Source organism: Chiloscyllium plagiosum, chromosome 3 (genome assembly GCF_004010195.1).
Source record: "Chiloscyllium plagiosum isolate BGI_BamShark_2017 chromosome 3, ASM401019v2, whole genome shotgun sequence".
Classification (NCBI taxonomy): domain Eukaryota; kingdom Metazoa; phylum Chordata; class Chondrichthyes; order Orectolobiformes; family Hemiscylliidae; genus Chiloscyllium; species Chiloscyllium plagiosum.
Genome location: NC_057712.1, coordinates 37,845,831 through 37,871,102, shown reverse-complemented (window position 1 = coordinate 37,871,102; position 25,272 = coordinate 37,845,831). Strand labels below are relative to the sequence as shown.

Sequence of the window (25,272 nt, the reverse complement as noted above, 5' to 3'; positions counted from 1 at the left end):
GTTGATGTAACAGCAGACGGCATGCTGGCAAAATGGAACTATGCTCCTGAAACAAGTCTGTCTAAATTTGTCACATATGGTGTACAATTCTAATCCTCACATTATATGAGGGATACAGTTTTATAGATGGAAGAATATTCACTGCTTTGCATGTGCTGAAATGGTAACTGTAAAGTAGCTGTGGTATAATCGAACTTTAATTACTGCCAGACATGAGTCACATATAACATTCTTATTCCCTTCCACAATCCACACTCCCACCACCGTCATCCACAATGTGGATGTTTCAACATGAGTCTGAAAAATGTAGGTTATAAATTAGGTCCAATCTTGTTCCTAGATTCCACATAAAGTCTTCAGATCTGTTGTAGAACAATGAAGATAAAGTCACCATAGTTCCAAGAGGCTGCTTTCTAATTAGAGAGACAACTGGTGGTAAGTTTAACCTAAGGGTCACCGCACGTCAGACAAGGGGCAAGATGGAGAAGGCAGAACCATCATGGTAATCTCAACTGCTGCATGAATTGAACTGTGCTGTTGGTGTCACATTGCATCATAAACCAAGAATCTGGTCAACTGAGCTAAGCCCCACAGTCTGTCGAGTATGTGAAGAGTTATTTTCAATTATGGCCTCGGCAGAAACTTTAAGGAGTGATGTCGTACCTACTACACTAAATACCTTTACTGTGCATTACTCAAAAGATTAAATCTGCTAGCAGAACTGAGTTCTGCATTGCAGTCAGATGAGTGAGCTGCATCTGGTAGGAATACAGAGAAATGCTGCCTTTATCCTGAAAGCCAAGATTACCCCTATTGAACAACAATGTTGACTGCATCTTAAATTTAATTATTTATTTCTGTGATTTCTTGTTCTTGTGTCTGATGGGGTGAGTGTTTGGGTTCTACACTTAAGTTTATTGTACTCTCAATTTAATAAACCAACTGTTCTTTTTGGGCAGAGGCTGCTCAGAGCTGTACAGGATACCAATGGTTGAATACAAAGTAGACAATGAAGGTACTTCTTGTGAATTCAAAACCCCGTTCAGAAGAAACACTACTTGGCACCGAGTGGCCACACCGGCGGGGCAGCCACTCTCCCGATGCTCCCCAATACAAGGAACGGCCGACAGGCTTCCGTCACAGCAGATGTTGCAGCAGGTCCGCTCAGCTATCCCTCGCAGTACATCTTTTGACAGAAAGCTGCCAGATGGTGTGAGGTAATGCTCTCCTTAATTTCTATAACCTGCTGAAATTCTACCTCTGAAATCCAATTGTCAACACCAAGGGGTTGCAATATCGATTACCTCCTAATTATATGCAATGCAAAAGACTGAATGTTGTTTTAAGGGAGCATTTAATACAGCGTTGCTCCTAAACTGAAATGAGTATTATCTGAAGGAGAGACAGCTGTGAACTGTCCAATTGAAGTGCAGTTTGAGGGGTTGCATGGGTAGATCTTGACAGAATTTGCACTGATGATTTAGTTAGCCCTCATATTCCACTGTAGATATTGGTGTTCTCACATGTTTTGTATATCATTTGTAGTTATGCTTGTTAAGTCAGCCTGCAAGTGTAAATTTTTATCCTGCGAGAATGGTTAGTATACTTCTGAAATGAACAATGGATGCTGTTCATGAGGGAATAGTAAGGTAGGAGGTGCAAGTTTAAATATACCAATGCTATAGAAATTTGGAGCTATTGACTGGAATCCTGTCCTCAATGTTGCCTTTCCTCTCTTTCCCACCCTGTCTGCTACCAACTAATAGAGGACTGAAGTCTCCTTTTTAGCATCGATACAGGCAATAAACTCAGCCACCGTGTACTTGTGGCAGGTATTTTCTTGAGTTTCAGATAACAGTATAAAACAGTTAGATTTGCTGCCGTGAGCAGAAAGAACAGTGTTGAACCAAAAAGAAAAGAACTGATGTCTATACAACACCTCCAGGAGAGCCTAACTCATTTTAAACCCAATTAAGTGCCTTTTGCAATGTGGTCACTGTTGGAATATGGAAAACCAAAATGTTTGATTTGCAAAAACAAAATCCCACAAACAGCTGTGAGGTGGGTGCAGGGTGGGGGTGGGATAGGGGTTGGATTTCAGCTCTTTTGGTGCTATATCACCTTCAATAAACCAGCTGATCACCTTTTCTTCATTTGCTGGAATGACAGCAGATGTGCTGGTGTCTGCTCTTCCTCCAGCATTGCAATATTGAAATATCAGTTTTCTGTGAAGAATCCAGATTCCCACTGTTGATTTAGCAGCAGTTCATGCTGAGTGAGCAGATTTAAAAGCAGCATCAAAAGGTGTTGACCCAAGCTGTTAACTGAAGTCAAGTAGGAGAGGCGTCAGCTCAGAATTCAGTATTGGAGTAGAGCATCAGTTGGTAGGAAAGGTTGATTGAAATGCAACAGATCAGTGGGAAAATCAGTGTATATGCAGGTGCTACCCAACATGAAGATGAAAACTTAGTTAGAATGAAGTTTAAGAATATCGACACTCATTTGCATCATCTTGAATTTACATAATACCTTTTACGGTACCAAAAACATGGCAAGGCTTTCAACAAAGGAATATAATAAATGTATGCTTCACCAAGACGATGATTTTCAGACATAACCAAAGTCTCAGTTAAAAAACAGGAAGCATTCCTACCACTATGGTACTTGCCCAGGGTAGGATGGGAATCAGATCACTTCATGGTGATGGTCGGCCAGTGATGTTTGGGGTAATTTGGTGGTCACATCACCATTTGCCATTAGCAAAGAGGTTCTCAGATTATGAGGTGGCCACCAGTTCAATGGAGGTGATCTCCTCCTGCAGCAGAGCTCAGAGCCAGAGGCTTCATGCTTGTTAGAGAGAGCTGCAAGCCATTCAAGGTGCTCCCGTGTTTCAGTGCCCTCACAGTCTCTGATTTGCTTCAGCAATGCCCACTTCTCCTGGTGGGCATGTCAAGGCACTAGAGCTGCTGACCATCTGTCCAATTATGAGGCTGCTTTGTGTAGGATAACTGAATAAGTCTTGCTACTGAGAGGCATGAGGTTGGGGCTGCATTTAGTCCTGACATCAGGGTTCTGAAGCCAAACACAAAATCCTTTGCATACAGTCTTACAGCAAAGAGGACCATTCTGCCTATTGTGGCTACATCACCTCATATAGAGAGCTATCCCATTCATCTTTCCTCATAGTTCTACAATATGTAATTACAAAGTTCTACAATATGTAATTGCAAAATCCCTACAGTGCTGAAAAAGGCCATTCAGCCCATCAAATCTGCACCAATCCTTTGAAGAGTGTCCCACCCTATCCCTATAACTCCACATTTACCATAGCTAACCCACTTTGCCTGCACATCTCTGGGCACTATGGAACAATTTAGCATGGCTAATTCAACTAACCTGCACATCTTAGCACTGTGGAAGACAATCTGAGCAGCCGACAGGAATCCACACAGACACAGGGAGAACATGCAAACTCCACACAGATGGTCACCTGAGGCTGGAATTGAACCTGGGTCCCTGATGTTATGACGCAGCAGTGTTAACCACTGACCAACATGCTATCCTATAGAATCAAAACTTTCATGAAGGGAGTTGTACACTAGTCATCTCCAAGAAGAATTAATGTACCTTGAACTCAGAAATTTCAGGAAAAGTGTGGGTAAAGTCATGAAAAATTTAAAGATGAGGACAAAGAATTTGAATTAAATGTGTTGGGTGTACTGTGGAGGCCAGTGGAGCTGAATGCGTTCTGACTAACATAAACTAACTTACTTCATAAGTTAAAAGTTTCGTTAGCTGTGATATGATGCTTATACTGAAGTATTGTTAATGCAGAGTAAAGACAATTGGAAAATGTCATGATGAAAAAACTGTAAGTTTGTGCATTCATGTCTCACATGTTTGCTTGGTCTGATAGGTGTTAAAGGAACTAAATGGTCAAACTGTATATCATCAATGTGAAAACAAATGGGAATTGAAAGATAAGCACTTCCACAGAATATCAGGTGCTTAAATGTGAATCACAGAGGATACAAGATTCCAAAGCCATCTCATTTTTCTTGCTTTGATCAAGCACTGTTGAGTGTTGGAGCATGGAAATTGACAGTTTCACTTGGCTTGGGCAGCCAGATTAGATTAGATTAGATTAGATTTGAATTAGATTAGATTACCTACAGTGTGGAAACAGGCCCTTCGGCCCAACAAGTCCACACCGACCCGCCGAAGCGTAACCCACCCAGACCCATTCTCCTACATTTACCCCTTACCTAACACTACGGGCAATTTAGCGTGGCCAATTCACCTAACCTGCACTTTTTTGGATTGTGGGAGGAAACCGGAGCACCCGGAGGAAACCCACGCAGTCACGGGGAGAATGTGCAAACTCCACACAGTCAGTCGCCTGAGGCGGGAATTGAACCCGGGTCTCTGGCGCTGTGAGGCTGCAGTGCTAACCACTGTGCCACCGTGCCGCCCACGATGTTTCAATTACATATTTTGTAATTCTACCACTCAAACAAAAAAAAATGACTGTGAATGGGTTGAATTAGTTTCCATCAGCTTTTTTGTATAAAGAACATGCAAGAGGAGATTGTCTGAACACAGAAATGATAGAGGTATCGTGTGTTGACTAAAGTGATATGACGGCACCTGGGGCACGACCAGAGAGCAGTGACAAGGGAATTGTTCTTCAACCCAAGGTGTAATGATAATGTTGTTGCAGTGTGATACTACCATCCAGACTTTAGCATGTGTCAAGTCTTATGTGTACTGAATATGATATTAACAGTAATGGTTATCATTTCAAATCATTTCTGAACTTGTGAATAGGGTTATGGATTTAATTGACTTTAATATCCTGAATTCCCACAAGTCCCTGGGAGGGCCACTATTTAAGGAGGGTCCTGGTAACACCAGATGGACTACAGCAATTCAAGAAGCCCACCCACAAGGACAACTGGGGATGGGGAACAAATGCTGGCTTTACAAACATAACTCATTAAACATTTGAATGAAACAGATAGACAATAGACAATAGGTGCAAGAGTAGGCCATTCAGCCCTTCGAGCCTGCACCGCCATTCAATATGATCATGGCTGATCATTCCTAATCAGTATCCTCTTCCTGCCTTATCTCCATAACCCTTGATTCCACTATCTTTGAGAGCTCTATCCAACTCTTTCTTAAATGAATCCAGAGACTGGGCCTCCACTGCCCTCTGGGGCAGAGCATTCCACACAGTCACCACTCTCTGGGTGAAGACGTTTCTCCTCATCTCTGTCCTAAATGGTCTACCCCGTATTTTTAAGCTGTGTCCTCTAGTTCGGCACTCACCCATCAGCGGAAACATGTTTCCTACTGCCAGAGTGTCCAATCCTTTCATAATCTTATACGTCTCAATCAACTCCCCTATCAGTCTTCAGGGCCTTGTACAGCTGCAGAAGCACCTCTTTGCTTCTATACTCAATTCCTCTTGTTATGAAGACCAGCATGCTATTAGCCTTCTTCACTACCTGCTGTACCTGCATGCTTGCCTTCATTGACTGGTGTACAAGAACACCCAGATCTCTCTGTACTGCCCCTTTACCTAAATTGATTCCATTGAGGTAGTAATCTGCCTTCCTGTTCTTGCCAGTGTATGTTCTACTCCATGTTCTACTCCAGTGTATTGATGTAGGACTTCAGTATCCCATTTTCAGGATTTGATAACATAATTTTAGGATTTCAAAAATCTGTCCAAAGCATGGGGAGGAGAAAAATCTGAAGCAATGGGTGTAGCACAAAATTCTTTTTGGTCATGTACAACAGTTTGCTGAACCACCCAAGAAAATTGCACTGGGCACTTCCAGCGTTTTGTAGCCTGAATCAATTTTCTCATAAATATCATAGCTCCCACTCATTCTGGCTTAAGGACAGCATGGAGTTAACAGACCCAAAATATGCTGTTGAACAATGAGAGCCTATAATCCTTGGTTTGATATTAAAGTGCAACATTAACAAGTTTAATAAATAGAACCACAGACTAAATAGTTACTTTCCACAGATTGAAGAAATTTCTTAACCAGCAATATTATTTCAGTGACCATAGTTAATGGGAAACGCTACAATGCACAGCAAGAGTATCCATATATAAACTGGAGAGACTTCATAAATGATTTAAAGATATAATGTCAAAATGAAAATTAATCTTTGCTTTTCATTACTTCACAACAATAGCCATCAGCAGTAGTACAAAGGTTATTAAATTTGTAAGGGAAGATAAATTATTGAAAGAGAAGAGAAATGGGGGTGATGGAAATATTTCTTTAATCATAATTTTACCAAAGTTTCTCACATGGGCTGAACACGGATATCACCAACGAAAATGAAGATTAAACTGCATACAAGACCAAGAAGCCAACTAAAAGGCTGTGGATGTTGAAGCAGTACATAGTACAACAAAAACAGAAATTGCTGGAAAAACTCAGCGGGCCTTGCAGCATCTATGGAGACAAAGCAGAGTTAACGTTTTGGGTCCAGAGACCCCTCCTTGAGAACAGTTTGTTAGTAGTATAACATATTGGTTTGATTAATATATTGCACTATACTGTAGTGGGATGGGACTTTGCAAACACTCTTCCTAATGCAGACTGTGATTGTTGATTCTGGAAGAAGAGGAATGCAGGTGAAGGCTATAAGATAGCAGAAAAGGGCATTGGAATGAATGCCACCAAAATGGTTGAGGTATATTGAGTCACATGCTGACATTATGGAAGACTGCAATGCAATATTGACCAGATATTTTGTTTTAGTGATGTTAGTTGAGGGTCAAATATCGAACAGGATACTGGATGATGCGATGGGATCTTTCCATTTATCTCTGGAGGGGGAAATGCAGCTTCAATTTAATATCTCATCTGAAAGGCACCATCTCTGACTGTGCATCACTCACACCCCACTGAACCATTAGCCCAGCATATTATACACTTAAGACTCTAGATTGGGGTTAGAACACACAACTTTTGACTTGGATTAGAATATTACCACAATGAGCAAAGGAGATATCAATTCTAACAATTTTGTTCACCAATAATCCAACAGATCTGTGAAAATGATGCATGTAACAACTTAGCATGTTTTTTTTTAAATTCAATTATCTGCAAAGAATTTAACAAAATACATGCAATTTAGCAACAGATATATTGAAAATGAAAATATGGCATTGGAATGCTTTGAAGTTATTAGCATTCAAGTTTGGCATTAATTGTACATTAATTTAAAGAAGAAATATTTTACTTTTCAATCAGAAAATAAAGAAATGTGGTACCCATCATTTAGTAACTGCTGTAATTATTGTCTATCACTTTTAGAAACAGGAATGAAGAAACCATAAGGTTGTAAAACTAAAGCACAGACAAAATGTGCATCATTACAATGTAAAGTTGATACCAATTAGTGGTTACTTTGAGAATCTAATAATTAATCAGCAAAGTTTTAACTCTTAACTGGTTTCTATAAAATTAATATGTAAGTACAGTAAAAGCAAAATATTTTAGAAACACACTCTCATCAGGCAACCCTTTTGGGGAGAGAAACTGTTAACATTTCATATTGATGAACTGTCATTAGAACAGGTTGAACAGGTTATCAAACAGAATAATTGGTCCAGAGCCTGAAACATAAGTCAGAAACTTCCCAATTCCATAGAATCCCTTAATATGGAAACAGGTCATATGGCCCACCAAACCCACGCTGACCCTACAAATAGCATCCCACCCAGGCCAACCCACCTACCCTGTCCCTGTAACCCTGCATTTCCAATGGCTAATCCACCTAGCCTGTACACCCCTAGACACCTATGGGCAGTTTAGCATAACCAATCCACCTAACCTGCACATCAATAACCTGCCCATCTCCTTTAACAGGGCCCTGCCCACCATATTTTTATTCTGGACAGGTAGCAGAGAAATGAAATATTGCCTACTATCTCAGAGGCAATAATTTATATTAATTACTTGAAAAGACCCAAATGCATATTTGCTAAATTTTTGGATGATAAGTTTTGAAGCGGACCTAGAGTTTGCAAAGGGATATAGTCAATTTAAAAGCGAGTGGGCAAAACGTCAACTGATGGAGTATAATGTAGGAAAACATGAACTTGTCCACTTTGACAGGAAGAATAGAAAAACAGTATAATATTTAAACGGGTAGAGATTTCAAAGTCAGATGCACAAAAGCATCTGGGTGTCCTGGTACGTGAAAAATAGTTGTTTTGCAACAAGTGCTTAGGAAGACAAATAGAATGTTATTCTTTATTGCAAATGAATGGAATATAGGAGTAATGATGTTTTGCAGTACTAGTGTAAGTCGTTAGTGAGAGCACAACTAGATTATTGTGTTCAGTTTTATTCTCTTTATTTAAGAAAACATTGGTTAAAAATCACATAACACCAGGTTATAGTCCAACAGGTTTATTTGGAATTGCAAGCTTTCAGAGTGCCGCTCTTTCGTCAGGTAGCTAGTGCATATAAGTGCATCATAAGCAGTTCAGAAAATGTTCGTTCAACTGTGTTAGGAGATTTAAGTTCCAAAGAAGGGTTGAGCAAGTGTAGTTTTGGGCTTAAAAATTATATATTCAAATCAGACCGTTAATGAGGATTAATTGAACGTGACGGTAAACAATTGAAGTAAAATGGAAAAGTATGTGAAAAACGGGCCTAATGCAAAACTAGCCTTTTTTAACTGGAGGGAAACCGCCTGACCTTGAGGGACAGTGGGAACCTTCTGCTTGTGTGGTTTAGATGGAACAATGTGGACTCGCCTTTTCACCTATTTTTGAGGGAAACTACTAAAGATATTACAAAATGGGGATTTAGCACGAAACCTTAGATTCAGAATAATATTACTATCAGGGACTTTCCCCATTGGGCTGGGCTCGTGAGACTGGTGCCATGGAATCTAGGAGGTTCAAGTGCCACAATTGCCAAAGTCCACAATGGAGAGAAGGCAGTGTGAGATTCACTCATTAGCTTGCATATATCTCTAATATAAATTAGATTTAGTTAATAAATTAGCTTCATATTAAAGTGCATGTCATCTTGTAATCATTTGATTGACCCTAAAAAAAACCAGTTAGGTACCTCTGGCCTAACAATACAGTAGGCCACAATTGTATCCATTGGGTGATCACTTTGAAACATATAAGATCCTGTTATGATTTGACAAGTTGGATGCTGACGGTACGTTTCCCCTGTAGGGAGACTTGGAGTAGGGAATACAGTTTAAAAATAAGTGATCTACCATTTGAGACTAAGGCTTTTGAAATACAGCAAGCATTCATAATGATGCAACTTTAATAGCCACCTTGGCAAATGTCAACAATGAAGTCTATTAAAACTGCAGGAACAGATCATGAATAACTTGCTCTAAGCTATGCAAGATGGTCTGTTAGTTAATGCACTCCAGCAGCAATTTCTTTTACTCTAACTGTAATTTGTGCATTGAAAATAATTTGTCGTTAAAGGACTGGGGGTGTAAATCACTTCAGTTCATGACACTCTTTTAAAAAAAAGACCTTAGCTGTCCTTCAAAAGCAATTATGCATCTTCCATTAAATTGTTACCACATAGCAGGTTGAGTACCTTAGAACATTGAAAATGTGGTCTATGGAACTCATTACTAATTTCAGATGGCCCTACTTGGTTCAAGTTTTCTGCCTGTTTGATTCATGCCCCTTCCCTTAACCTACCTGGAAAAAAAATGAGATCTGAAAATGGAAAGGGATGTCCCCATCAAATTTTGAAAGGTCTGCAGTATTAACCCAATTCTTTCTATCAAGAGATACAGCCTGACCTATTGAGTGTTTACAACATTTTCTGATTTATTTAAAATTTCAATGTCTATTTTGTTTTAATGAAACTCCTTTTATTACAGCAATTGCCAAGATCAACAAGGATTTGTTTAATTTTCTAGCCAAATACTTCACCCTAAAAAAAAATTCACTTATTTTTACATCATGTAACCTGGCTATTTATTATCATTTGTCCAGGATTCCTGCATCATTTTCTTCTCCTGGTCTTCCACTTCAGAGATTTGAGCAAGTAACTCAAGTGCTGACATTCCAAGTGCCCTGCTGAGGGAGTGCTACAATACCTGAGGTGTTGACTTTCAAATGAGGCATTAAACCAGGACCTTACTGCTCCCTCTGGTCATTATCTGATCATTATTGCATTGCTGTATGTGGAATGTTGTGATGTTTATGTTCACTGTTGTGCATTCTACAACAGCAGTGACCTCACACAACAAAATACTTAGTTCGCCTTCAGATGCTTTGGAACATTCTGAGGTCATGAAGGGTGGCTTATAAATTACTTTGTTTCTGCCTTTTTGTTTACTTTGCTTTCTTCCTTTCACTTCCTTTTCCTTTGACACAGCATCATGATTGTATAAAAGAAGTAACAGAGCGAGAATTTAGATGAAACGGTCAATTGCTTCTTTAGACACACCTTCCTCTTATCATCTACACTAGCCCTGAGACTGCAGGATTAGCCATTTCCTGACTACAAGCTAGGGTTTGCAAGATCGAAGCAGTAATTTATTGATGATTTAATCATTCTTTCCTGCCTTGACCTTGAAAGTTCCTCCAATGCTTTAGGTTACATCAGTTCTCTGGGGCTATTAACATTCCAAAGGTCTCTTGCCTGAAGCATTGTGTATCAGGTTTCATATTGGAATTCAGAATTTGTCTGATCAGTGACACAGAGAGATGCAATTTACTTTTCTATTAATAGGATTAGACCATCTGCTGCAAGGCAGGCATGGAATTTGTTTCCTTTGGAGGTGAAGAAAATAATCTAGTTGCATTTGTGAAATGCTTGCAGAAATGTTATTTTCAAAACAGCCAAGCTTTTCCATTTATATCCGATTTCAGAACAGGCTGCTGTATTTCTTTCTTTATTAGACTTTAAAAATGTAGTACATAACAATTGGTGATTATTACAAATGGCAAATTCACCAGTGACTAGATTAAAGATGGTTGAGCTGAACATAATTTCACAAGCCGAGCAACAAAGCAATTACACCGTCCTTCAAAGCGTGCATGGCTTCTGCTTGTTTATCCCTAACACGACAGTTATGCTGTACGAACCAGAAACCACTTACTTGAAGATTGCAATAATAGGAACTGAATTGCTTATATTAAAGAAAGAAGGACCTTCACAACTTTCATGACTTTTACAATATCAGGACGTTCTGAACTGCTTTGTAACTAGTGAAGTGTGCACAGAAACCAATTTGCACACTGCAAGCTCCAACAAACAACACTGTGATAATGCTTTAGTACTGTTTTTGTTAATCTTGACTGAATGATGAATATTGTCCAAGACACAGTGGAGAATGTCCTTTATCTTTTCAGAGTGATGTCCTGAGATCTTTTGCATCCATCTGAGAAAGTAAATGAACAGTCACTGGATTCAAAGTTAAATTTGCTTTTCTCCCTCAGATGTTGCCAGTCATAGAGATGTACAGCATGGAAACAGACCCTTCAGTCCAACGTGTCCATGCTGACCAGATATCCCAACCCAATCTAATCCCACCTGCCAGCACCCAGTCCATATCCCTCCAAACCCTTCCTACTCATATACCCAATCAGATGCCTTTTAAATGTTGCAATTGTACCTGTCTCCACCATTTCCTCTGGCAGCTCATTCCATATACGTACCACCCTCTGTGTGAAAAGGTGCCCCTTAAAAGTCTCTTTCATATCTTTCCCCTCTCACCCTAAACTTATGCCCTCATTCTGGACTCTCCCACCCCAGGGAAAAGACTTTGTCTATTTATCTGATCCATGCCCCTCATGATTTTATAAACCTCTACAAGGTCACCTCTCAGCATCCGATGCTCCAGGGAAAACAGCCCCAGCCTATTCAGCCTCTCCCTATAACTTAAATCCTCCAACCCTGGCAACATCCTTATAAATCTTTTCTGAACCCTTTCAAGTTTCACAAGGAGACCAGAATTGCAAGCAATATTCCAAAGGTGGCCGAACCAATGTCCTGTACAACCACAACATGACCTCCCAACTCCCGTGGTCAATACGTTGACCAATAAAGGAAAGCATACCAAATGCCGCCTTCACTATTCTATCTACCTGCGACTCCACTTTGAAGGAGCTATGAACCTGCACTCCGAGGTCTCTTTATTCAGCAGCACTTCCTAGTACCTTACCATTAAGTGTATAAGTCCTGCTAAGATTTGCTTTCCCAAAATGCAGCACCTCGCATTTACCTAAATTAAACTCCATCTGCCACTCCCCAGCCCATTGGCCCATCTGATCAAGATCCCTTTGTGGGACTCGCCAAGATGGTGGCGATTATGTAAAACTACTGTGGACAGCTCTGCCTAACAGCCAAGGCATACTGGCGTTTTTTGTCATCCCTGGCCAACTTATGTGGTGGAATTATTAGCTTAAAACCTTACAGAACACATATTTGATAATAATTGGGAGTGGGAAGGATGCCAAAGACAAAAGGAGCAAGCAAACAGCAGCAGGGAGGACACTCCCCTGCAGCACCTAGCACACCAGAGACTGCACCAGCAGCAGCCTCTCCTGAACCCCCCGGGACCTGACAGACTCACAGGAATTGGCTGCAGCGATGGAGAGACTGACCTTGAAAGTTGGGGCTGCGATTGAGGAGATCCATGGGGAGATTTGTGCCCAGGTCCAACCTGTTGCGTCCATGCTGCAGAAGCACGAGCAGGAGATCCAGGGCCTCAGGGAGCAGCTGGAGGAGGTGGAGGGTCAAACTAAAGCCTCGGAAGCCGCGATGGAGTCCTCATCCAGTCGGACCCAGGTGCTGGAGCGAGAGGTGCAAACCTTGCGAGACCATATCAACGACCTCGAAAAGTAAGGTCTGAGGATAAATCTCCGAATTGTCGGGCTCCCTGAATGTGAGCAGCCAGTCAGCTTCTTTGAAAGCTGGCTGCCGAAGTTTTTGGGCCTTCACATGGAGTCCAACAGATTGAAAGGGCTTATTGGGTTACAGTGCACAGGTCAGACCCAGTGCAGCGCCCCCGCTCTGTCCTAGTGCACTTGCACTCATATAAGGACAAGCAAAAAGTGATAGAAGCTTCTAGATTACTGGGAAATGATCCGCAGGCACTGCTGTACAAGGGGATCAAAAATCATGTTTCTCCAGGATTTCTCGGCAGCTTCATTTGATGAAGTTAAAAAGAGGCTAAGGAACCTGGGCATCCAGTACTCCATGAGATACCCCGCAGCACTCCATTTCAGCCACAAGGACTCAGTTTATACATTTCACTCAGTGGATAAAGCTAAAAACTTTGTAAACACTTTAAAATAGATGGACTGACCTGAAGAATACGGTTAATGTTTGTTCTCTTTTCCTTCTTTCCCCATGTTTTCCCTTCCTTTTTTTATTCCTTTCTTTCTCCCACATAATTTTTTTTGAAGAGGGAAAAAATACTTGGAATAATTTGTTCTTTTTTTTAATAACTGGATTTTCTGATGGGAAATTCTGTGAATGTTCATTGTTGTCTCCTTTTTTTTGTTCTGCTTCACTTTTAGTCACAAGTAGGGGTGACATGAAGCCAGGGATGAGTGGAGTGTTCATCCTGACTTTGTCTTTTTTCTGTTGATTTAAGGAATTTCTCCTTGTTTTTTTTTCTGGCCTAAGGCTAGGCACAGTCTGAGTTTGAAGGAGCTGTGAAAGAGGGGATGAGTAGGGTGAGTGCCCCCTTTGGGCAGAGGCAAGAGTCTTCCATCCAAGGTTTTATGGTTGGTTTTCTTTGTAGTTTTTTGGTAGTAATAGTTGTTTATAGTTATGGTATGAGTCTTTATTTACTTGAGGTCGGTGCTTTGTAAGCAGGGTTCTCCCTCCGAGGGGTTCAAGGGTCTCTGAAAGTGGATATGGCTAAGTGTCTTATTAAATGGTGCACCTGGAACATCAAGGGAAGTCACTCGCCTATTGAAAGGAAAAAAGTGCTTTCTAGCCTTAGGAGGGCAAGGGTTGAGATAACTTTGTTGCAGGAAAACCATCTTGATGATGGGGAACACCTGAATGCAACAGGGGGGTTATGACCGGGTATTCTTTTCATCTTTTACGACTAAAAGTAGGGGGGGTGGCGGTACTTATCCAGAAAAATCTTCCGTTCACATTATTAGAAAAGGTGAAAGATGAGCAGGGACGGTTTGTGATACTTAAAGCCCTGATACATGGGGAGGAATATGGCATTTTAAATGTCTACTGTCCTCCGGCGCATCCCCCCAAATTTTTGATTAGTGCTTTCTTTAAGTTGAGTGCTTTTGGAACACAGCACATTATTATAGGGGGGGATTTTAATTGTCTTTTGGATCCGGCAGTGGACAGGATGCCTTGTGGGCCCCCAACTATTTCTTCGCAGGCCAAGCAGGTGGTTGACTTATGCGAGGAGTTGGGGCTAGTGGATATTTGGAGATGTCTTCATCCTACCGGCAGGGACTTCACCTTTTTTTCAAACCCACAAAAATGTTACACGAGGATTGATCTTTTTCTGGGTCCCTCGGCCCTTCTGGATTCAATTATGGGTTGTAAGATCCCTTTGTAATCTCAGCTAACTTTCTTCGCTATCCACTACACCTCCAATTTTGGTGTCATCTGCAAACTTACAACTATACCTCTTATGGTCACATCCAAATCATTTGTATAAATGATGACAAGTAGTGGACCCAGCACCAATCCTTGTGATACACCACTGGTCACAAGCCTCCAGTCTAAAAAATAACACTCCACCACCATCCTCTGTCTTCTACCTTCGAGCCAGTTCTGTATCTAATTGGCTAGTTCTACATGATTTCCATGAAATTTAACCTTGCTAACCAGTCTTCCATGGGGAACCTTTTTGAATGCCTTACTGGAGTCCATATAGATCATGTCCACCAGTCTGCCCTCATCAATTATCTTTGTTACTTGTTCAAAAAGCTCAGTCAAGTTTGTGAGACAGGATTTCCCACGCATAAAGCCATGTTGACTATCCCTAATCAGTCCTTGCCTTTCCAAATGCATCTACATTCTGTCCGTCAGGATTCCCTCCAACAACTTGCCCACCACCAAGGTCAGGCTCAATGGTCTATAGTTCTCTGACTTGCCCTTACCACCTTTCTTAAATAGTAGCACCATGTTAGCCAACCTCCAGTCTTCCGGCACCTCACCCGTGACTATTGATGATACAAATATCTCAGCAAGGGGCCCAGCAACACTTCCCTAGCTTCCCACAGAATTCTAGGTATACTTAATCAGGTCCTGGGAACTTATCCATTTTTATGCGTTTCAAGGCAACCAGCACTTCCTCCTCTGTAATATGGACATTTTTCAAGATGTCACCACCTATTTCCCTACATTCAATGTCTTCCATGACCTTTTCCACACTAAACACTAATGCAAAACACTCATTTAATATCTCTCCCATCTCCTGTGGCTCCACACAAAGGCCGCCTTGCTGAACTTTGAGGGATCCTATTCTCTCCCTAGTTACCTTTTTGTCCTTAATGTATTTGTAAAATCCCTTTGGATTCTCCTTAACTCTGCTAAAGCTATGTCATGTTTCTGTTTTGTCCTCCTGATTTCCCTCTTAAGTATACTCCTACTGTCTTTATACTCTTCAAAAGGTTCACTTGATCTATCCTGTCTATACCTGACATATGCTTTCTTCTTTTTCTTAACCAAACCCTCAATTTCTTTAGTCATCCAGCATTCCCTATACCTACCAGCCTTTCCTTTCACCTTAACAGGAATATGCTGTCTCTAGACTTTCATTATTTCGTTTCTGAAGGCTTCCCATTTTCCAGCCATCCCTTTACCTGCGAACATCTGTCCCCAATCAGCTTTTGAAAGTTCTTGCCTAATACCGTCAAAATTAGCCTTTCTCCAGTTTAGAACTTCAGCTTTTAGATCTGGTCTATCCTTTTCCATCACTATTTTGGTCGTTGGCCCCAAAGTGCTCCTCCACTGACACCTCAGTCACCTGCCCTACCTTATTTCCCAAGTGTCGGTCAAGTTTTGCACCTTCTCTAGTAGGTATATCCCCATACTGAATCAGAAAATTTTCTTGTACACACTTAACAAATTCCTCTCCATCTAAACCCGTAACACTATGGCAGTCCCAGTCTATGTTTGGAAAGTTAAAATCCCCTACCATAACTACTCTATTATTCTTACAGATAGCTGAGATCTCCTTACAAGTTTGTTTCTCAATTTCCCTCTGACTATTGGGGGGTCTATAATACAAACCCAATAAGGTGATCATCCCTTTCTTATTTCTCAGTTCCACCCAAGTAACTTCCCTGGATGTACTTCCTGGAATATCCTCCCTTAGTACAGCTGTAATGCTATCCCTTATCAAAATGCCACTCCCCCCCCTCTTGTCTCCCTGAGTTTTGCCAGCAATTTATTTTTCTTCAAAAAGCAGATGGGGTCGCTATTTATTTAATGACTCATTCTGAAGACAACACCTCTGAAAGGGCAGACCTCCCTCAGTAATGTTACTCTGGTCTTTGATGAAGCATACTGTGAACCCACAGCCTACTGATTAGGAGACAGAAGTATGATCCACTGAGCAGTGGCTGATGCCAAATAGAAATTGATGATATCTCCTTAGATGACATACTACCCAGTGTTCTGAGTCCAAGTGGATGACCAGTTTATTATTCATTCTATCTCAGCCAGCCCTGACCGTTAGGACAGTAGTTCATAACACTTTCCCTGTTTATTTTATATAAATTATAGTTTCACTTCATATTAAATATTCTGTAATGTGTGTCAAACTTGACAGGGCACAAGCTCTTGCCCGATTAAAATAAACTGCTGAGTTCTAATTAATGAAGGAGGAAAAGAATTGCTGGCAGGTGTATCCTGACATCCATACCCTCAACATTGATTGTATCCCCATCCTCTGTAGCTTCAGACTGAGTCTGATTCTGTATCAGATGAAGAACTTTATGAATGTCGAAGAAACTTAAGGCGTGGGAAAGTATTGAGTAGTTAGTTATTTCATGTGGTATAATATTAGCATTCAGAGGAATATATTTATTGTGAACCTTGAGAAGGAGACATGTCAATATTTAATACTTCCACTGAAACCAGCAATGCGCATGCAGGTGCAACCACTACTTTGTACAGGACTTAATCCATTGTTTTCTAAATATAACCAGTACACATGTGTTAGAGGATTTTTTTTTAAAAATGTGACCTAATTATTCTCACTTGTACGTGACCAGCTTCAGACCTGTATTTACAAAGCATACATCAGTGTTCTACATATTGAAGTCAGAAGGGCATTCATATCTGTATCTCAAGATACTTTTGTATTTCCGGAATTGTTCTTTATAGTTCTTGAGTTGCCTGTATTTTATTCTGAAGTAAATGTCTAATTTTAGAATCATAGAATGATTACAGTTACAGAAGGAGGCAATTCAGCCTGCCAAATCAATACAGCAGTTAGTTCCATTCCCTGATCAACCTCTCCCTGTATGTTTCTTCCCTCCAGAGTTTGTCGTACCAATTTAAAAGCTAATCGTTCAGTTGATGCAAAAGCAGTGCTTTATAAAGATTCATCGTAATTTTTCTGCTTCTATATAATGTACTGTGCTTCTGTTTATAAAGCTCAGCATCCTGTGTACCTATTAGCCACTTTTTAAACCTGTCCTATCACCTTCACTGACATGCACAAATGCCCCCAAATGTCTTTATACACCTCCTTTAGAATTGCACAGCTTAATTTTGATTGCTGCTCCCTTTCATTCTTTCCACTAACACTGTCACTTTACAGTTGTATGGAATTGCATCAGCCACATCTTTCCCATTCCACCAGTCTGCCTCTTGAAATCTTTCACTATCCTCCTCACAGCTCACTATAATTCAAGTGTATTGTCACCTGATTTGACATTGTGCCCTGTACACCCAAGTTTATATCAGTAATATTCATTAAGGAAAACAGTTATTCTTGTATTGTTCCTTCAGGAATGCCACTGTATGCATTTCTCCAGTCTTTTAAAAAAAAGCTTCTATATTTCCTGTTGGTGAGTCAACATTGTAACTTTACTATTTCTACACACATTAGCATGTAATCTGGAGCTTGCTAGCTTTAAGATTCTGTGTTAGTCTCTACAATAGTTCTTAAAAAGGCCTCATCACTCTTTTTCTGCCTATTTTGCTGATACCAATATGGATCACAACCTCTGGCTGTTCACCCTCCCTCCTCAATGTCCTGCAACTGCTCAGATGGCATTATGAACCCTGACAACTTGCCATTCTGGAATCAATTCTGAGGCTGCGGAAACACTTTTCAATTTCCATAACTGTACAATAATCTATCGTTGCTGTTCTTCTAAATCGCCTCCTTCCTCATTCTCACCATCTCACCTCACTACCTCCTAACCTATGCATATACCTGCAAACATTGTGCTTTAGACTTGGAACTAATTGCATGCACCATAGGCACTATTGCATTCAACAGTATTCAAAAGCAAATACCAAATAAAAAGCAAAATGACTTTGGGTCCTGCACTATATGCCTAGTCTTCATTAACTGTTGGGTGTTAAACCATTTCCTCTACAACTCTTCATGCTTGAGCTGCTCTTGTGACCAAATCAATCCCCACTATTCCTGAACTATTCACAAATGTGAAAATATGATTGAACCACCAAGTTGTCCAATTTTACCTCACTGTCTAATAAAAGTTGAAAGAATACGCACACCAGGTTTTCACCATTAATTTGAAAGTTACGTTTTTTAAATCAAAAACAAACTTAACCAAGGCAAGAAAGATTTATGAATTTTAACTCTATAATTTAAACTCTACCCTTTTTAAAAAGTCCCATACACGTACAAACAGACAAGACGAGACACAAGTTTATAGGAGGGGAAAGGAGAAAAATGTTAGAGAAGCACAGTTTTGGCACCAGTTCAGGTCACAGACGTCAATGAGATGTTTTCTTTTGGCTTTCTTCCAACTCCATTCAGTTCCTTGCTAATGACATGAGATTGTGTATGCACTGATTCTCGGTCTTTCATTGATTGAAGATTTGCTCTTTCAATATCTCAGAAGGTGTATTTACTCATTTTCCTTTCTACAAAGAAGAAAGTTTGCAAGGAAATGGTGAGTGATGGCAGATTAAGCTGCTTTCTCTGCAGGCTGGAACCCCTTCTATTGTCCACCGACATGGCTGTAGCCACTTGCCCAAGAATCAATGAAGTAGTTGTTACAATGCTGAGCCCTCCTGAGCGCACAACAACTGGTTCTGGTCAAAAAAAATCAAAAGTTGTCTCTGAGCAAAACAGCCCTGAAGACACATGCATGCACGCAAAGCCAATGTGTTTATCATTCCCTAGCTGCCAACAACACCGCCCCCCCACAAACAATCTCAAATAAGACAACATTGTCCATACAATTCACATTGTATATGAATAATTCATTTTAACTGCAACATCTTCTTCCACTGTTTCTTCGGATTAAAGCAGCATCATTTCTCTTTTTAGTCCACTGTCCAAACAAAAGTGGTCTGTACACAAGTCAAGGCAAATCTGACATTGAATGTTGAATTCACACATTCTCTGATTTGCTTGTTCCACAAAAATAGAATATTAACAGTAATGTTTGTTTACAGATGACAGTTGTGAACTGTCTGAATAGTGATGCGTGGCTAATTTGGACCAATATCACTAAACTTCCCTGAGGCTGCCTGGAATGGTCCAGCAACATTTATTAATGAGAACTGCTACTTCTATAGGCATGACATCTGAGACTGCAATTCTTGTAACAATAATTGCTTCTGTGGGAACTGCAGCCTTCTCTCTGCGCGTGAATTCCACCAATGACCTCTTTGGCCTTGACACCCTCCAATACAGTTGACTGTGCAGCAGAGCTTTAATGGCATCAACAATGCTGACTCTCTCCTGCCCTTTTCTATACTTCATCCTCCTCTTATAAGCAAAGAATTCCAAATGCAAATCCATAACTTCCCAAAAATGCAAAAAAAATTGAAGTTAAAATTGTGTTATTGAACTTCCCTAGTAATTTCTCAGCTGCCTCCCTAGTGTTTGGGTCAGTATTGATTCTTCTGCAAGCTCACAGCAAAATAATGATTTCCAGAGTGCAGTTCTCACTAAGAGACAATGCCATGACCAATATTGCTGTTTCTGTAAGTTATTATTAGCCTCAGAATTGCTGCCACATTTACAAGATACAGCTTTTCCAGCACCAGTAAAGTTAATTGCAGCTTTTATTTGTTTATACTACTCCATTATTCGAGGCAATTTCATGGAAGTTCAATTACATGAGTCAATTGGCTATGTACCACTGCATCAGAGAGCTCCCAGCTGTTTTCTTTAAGCATATACAATCTTTCTATGGATTCAACAAATGAGCGAGCATGACAGTTCTTGGTAAGTGTTTAATATCCTAAGAATCCAGCCACAGTTGTGTGCTGTGACCAAAAAAAACCTTGAGCTGAGCAACTTGATGAATATGGGGTGAGCTCCTCACAGCTGCCTTATTTTGGGAGGATCTTTTTGTCTGAGACCTCTCCACCCTTTTCTCCTCTTTTCTTGAGCTCTGCAGGGCACCATAATGGGTAGTATTTGGCAACTTTATCAGGTCAGTATTTTGATAGTGTCAATATGTGTTAAACTGCGAGCACAATGAATAGAGGTGAGAGGAGATCAATGTGAAGTATAAATACCAGTATGAACCAATTGGGTGATTTCTGTGCTGTAAATTCTTTGCATTACTATAATATATGAATATTTATTTGTGCATCATGGAAATGAAGAGCTGAAAGCAGGCTCATTTTTGTTTCCCTGTGGCTCACAGATCCATGCAAGATATGGAAAATGCTCAGCTAGCGCAATCCAATGTTGCTGATGCCAGTCAGCATTATCGAAACTCCCCCAGCAATCAGTCATCTTCGAGTGATCCAGGACCAAGTGGCAGCAGTCATTGGAGACAGCAGTCCGGATATGATGGGTATGGAGTATCTTCTGATGTACACTTTCAGAGGCCTGAAATCAATTATCCAAACACTTGGCTGCTGCTATAAATTGAATATGAGTTGGTGTTGAATTCTGCACTAATTGAATTTCTGGTGACTTTATAGTAGATTTTATCCCACATTGCTATTTTATTTAAGATGATGAACCATCTGAAATAAATGGGTTAAAATTTGCCTAAAAACAGCAGAGGAAGGGTGGAAAACTGTTGATTGCTTATTCACCAACAGAAGTCCAACCTCAATTCCCTCTACTGTTGCAACATTTAAAACTAATTTGTACAGCTGGAAAGTTTCTCCACTGGAAGAGTGTGAACTGTTGAATCAAATGTGTCTCAGCAAACTTCTTATTACATGTAGGAAATGGTCACCTCCATCTGAGCAAAGCATTCCAGGTACTAATATTTTTTGATTCATGGCACAAGCATTTCCCAACTTTACAGGACCCTGGGTCTTTGTCAACACGCTTCAAAGAGAACCAACTCCAGAAGCAACTGAACCTTTCAAAACTTATTTAACATAAGGCACATCAATGTAATTGAAATTATAGCTGATTAGTTTAAGATTACAATTATTGAAACTTCAATCAAGTGTTCTAAAAGTGAGTTTCACATTTAATGTTCTGTAAGAATGGTTGTAGCAGATGCACAAGATGTGAACAATTTATTTTGATGATTTCAGCTAGAATTCCAACGCATTTTCAAGGTTGCTGACTAATTAAATAATTACAGACTGACATTTATGCAACAGCTATCATGACCTCACAACATTCCAAAACACTTTATCACTGTGAAATAATTTTGAACTGTCATCTCAGTTCTGTTGATGAAAGGTGCGCACAGCAAACTCAAACAGCAGCAAGGTATATGACTAAGTAATCTAATTGATATGCTGGTTGAGAGATCTATGTTGATCAGGGTACTGGGGAGAACTTCCCCGCTTCTAATCTTTTGTCCTAGCTGAGAGTGCCATCTGGGCTTTAGTTTAATGACATGTTGCACCATACAGCACGAATTCTCTGCGTAGACTATCTGATCCAGGTTTCCACAAAGCCATCACTGCACTCTTGCTAATAACTCTGATTCATCCATGCTTCATCATTTCTCCTTGCTTTATTGCTAACTTTTTACATTTGTCACTTACTTGCAGCTGTGAGACACAATGTTAATTTTTTAAAAATAAAAGAGTAAAGTCACGTACAACCAAGGATGTGTGCAGTGGCCAATGGAAGGGTTTTGGGGTAACTTTTAAGGGATTTCCCCAGAGCCACACAAGATAATGTTTTGATTAATTTCAGGAAAGAAGGAATTTCAATAAGTAGGCAGCTGAGTAATTGTGGCATTTACTTAAATGTTTGCATTTACTATAGACGATCAATCAGATTTACAGTCAAGGATTTAAGTGTGTATTTTTATCATGAAGGTCGAGAAACATAGTTTTTTTTTCTAAGGATTCAGAATCATGTTTTGCATTAAAACTGCACAACACATTAAATAAAACAAGATGATGAACAAAGGAAAGGTCTGTCTTGCTCTTCAAAGTTGATACAGGTTTAAGATGGGAGCTGTGGCTCAAATCAAATGCAAAGTGAAGCATGAACCTTTTTGAACTGCGATTCCTAAAAAGGATAGCTTCCAATAATCAAGGAGTCTGTTGCATTATTTACATGTGAGAAGAAATTTGTTTTTAAATTCCAAAGTTCTGAGTGGAATCTTGGTGTTTTGCAAGAGTCTTATATGCTTCCTGTTGATATGTTTACTTATAATTAAAAGCCCATTTATTGCATAAAGAAAAAATATGGTACTTCATTTATTTCCATGATAATTGCCATATCAGGGCCTGTTTCAAATCAGCACTGTTCAGCTAGTGAGCTGTTCAATGCTAGATTGGATTACAGCATGATTGCACAACAACAAATACCCCACTGATGCATAGCACACTCAATAATTAATGAAGATTAACAGTTTACATTTATATAATCTGCAGGTAATCATTCAATTATACAGCATTATGAGAATGGGTGACGCACTTCTTCCTGTTCCAGTTGATTCACATGCTCTTTCAGTGTCCTTTATGTCCCTTGATCAACTGCACCAAAGCAACTTAACTATTTATTGCAAATTGCTGTTAGTTGGGGTTTACTGTGTGTAAATTGATAACTATATTTCCTTACATAGCCAGTGATTAGACTTCACATCTAATATTGATTGTGAAGTACTTTAAGAAATTGATGATTGTTGAAGTGGTACATTAATGTGTATTTTTTAATGGAAGAGTAAAATATCTTTTCAAAATCTCCCAGTCAGATAATTGCATGGTCAATATAATGATAATATCAGCTTTGTATCTATTTAGTTCTGAATCCTGAAGTCGAAATTAGATTTAGATCAACAGCTTATTTTTTTAGATTATTTTTAGCAGCTATGTGAAATTGTATCGCTGTTGAATGAATTTGTATCCCACTGATATTATTAACATCCTGCTTTTTATTAAAAGGTGCCAATCCCCTGTTTTACACGATCATCAAGGTTCAACCAGTGCTCTGACAGAATATGACGCACCAAGAGAACGAGATGGCACATTGGAGAGGACCAGAAGTGTTGGTAAGTTCCACATTTGGAATCAATTTACTAAATTGGAGTAATGTTTTAATTTTAAAAATGTGATTATGTTATAATCACAACAAATTCAACACATGTCTTGCTTGATAATTGAAACCTGCAACATTTTAACTCCTGCGAGTGTTTAAATCAAAAGAAATAAATATATTACTCTGCATTTACATGATTCAGTTGGAGCACTGATACTCTAGTATTGAGAAAACATCATTCAAAAGCACAGTACTTGTTTCCATATCTACATTGGTGAATTGAGCTATACATCATCTTGATCCCTTCAATGTCTTTAAATTATTAGTAATCAAAGTGTGGCACAGGAAAAGCACAGCAGGTCAGGCAGCATCCGAGGAGCTGGAGAGTTAATGTTTTGGGAGTTAGCCCTTCATCAGGAATCTGATAAAGAGCTTATGCCCGATACGTCGGCTGTCCTGCTTCTCAGATGCTGGCTGACCTGCTATGCTTTTCCAGTGCCACACTTTTTGACACTGACTTTCCAGCATCTGCAGTCCTCGCTTTCTCCTTTAAATTGTTAGTATGCTTGTCTGACATTCAATACTGGATGAGCAGTAATTCACCAGCAAAATATTGAGAGGATCAATGCTTTATCTTTGACCCAAATGTTGCTCCCTATTCCCTGCTTGTTGATTCCATCCCTTGCCTTGACTCTGTTTAAGACTGAAATATATTGTCGCCATAGCATCATATTTGATAGAATTCGCAGTTGATGAGCAATTTAGGTGTTGTGGTGCATGAGTCACAAAAGATTACATTGCAGGTTCTGCAAATAATTATGTGAGGATTTGAGCATAAAAGTAAGGATGTTATGCTTCAGTTATAAAAGGCATTGAGACCATAACCTGAAAATCCTGCATTTTTTTGGTGTTATTTAAGGAAGGATGTAAATAAATTGGAAGCACTTCACAGGAGGTTCACTAGATTGATGCATGGAATGAGTAGTTGTTTTATGAGAATAGGTTGGACAGGCTGCCCTTGTTTCCACTGGAACTTAGAACAATGAGGGAAGATTTTATTAAAGCTTGTAAGATTCTGAATGGTCCTAACATGCTGGAAGCAGAAAGGATGGTTCCTCTTGTGAGTCAGTCCAGGACTAGAGGGCACGGTTTTAAAAGTAGGATTTGCCCTTTAGGGACAGAGATTAGGAGAGATGTTTTTTGTAAGGGTGTTATGCGATTTTGCAGCTGTCTGCCTTATAAGCTGGTAGAAACAGAGCCTTTGACTGAGGTGAATAGATTCTTATTAAGCAGGGAAATTGAGGGTTACTAGGATAGGTGGGAATGTAGAAATCAAAACTAACAGATCAGCCATGATCTTATTAAATGATGGAGCAGTCTTGAGGGACCAAATAGTCTACTTCTGCTCCTATTTCTTAGGATCATTTGACTCAGAGAGAAATTTCCACCCACACATTCACACCATTTCTCAGGCTGTCTATTAACATCTTTCTTACATCTCCCAATTCTGCCCGTGCTTCAGCTTCATCAATGTCTTTGTTACCATGCAACTCAACTATTCCAGCACCCACCTTGGACAACCTCCCTCTTTCTACCCGAGATCAAAACCTTGCTGCCATATCCTGACACCCACCAAGCCTTGTTCACCATCAGCCCGATGCAGGA

At 39.9% G+C, this 25,272-nt stretch overlaps 1 protein-coding gene across 3 annotated transcripts in view; it reads left to right on the top strand.

Annotated features, from left to right (window-relative positions):
• The window catches only part of LOC122542453 (signal-induced proliferation-associated 1-like protein 2), a 557,075-nt gene that overhangs the window by 381,171 nt on the left and 150,632 nt on the right, over nt 1-25,272 (top strand). For all 3 annotated transcript variants that reach the window (XM_043680159.1, XM_043680169.1, XM_043680179.1), the window contains exons 10-12: nt 960-1,217; nt 20,843-20,995; nt 23,514-23,620. In XM_043680159.1, the coding sequence (XP_043536094.1) occupies nt 960-1,217; nt 20,843-20,995; nt 23,514-23,620 (518 nt within the window). The remainder of the gene's footprint in view (nt 1-959; nt 1,218-20,842; nt 20,996-23,513; nt 23,621-25,272) is intronic.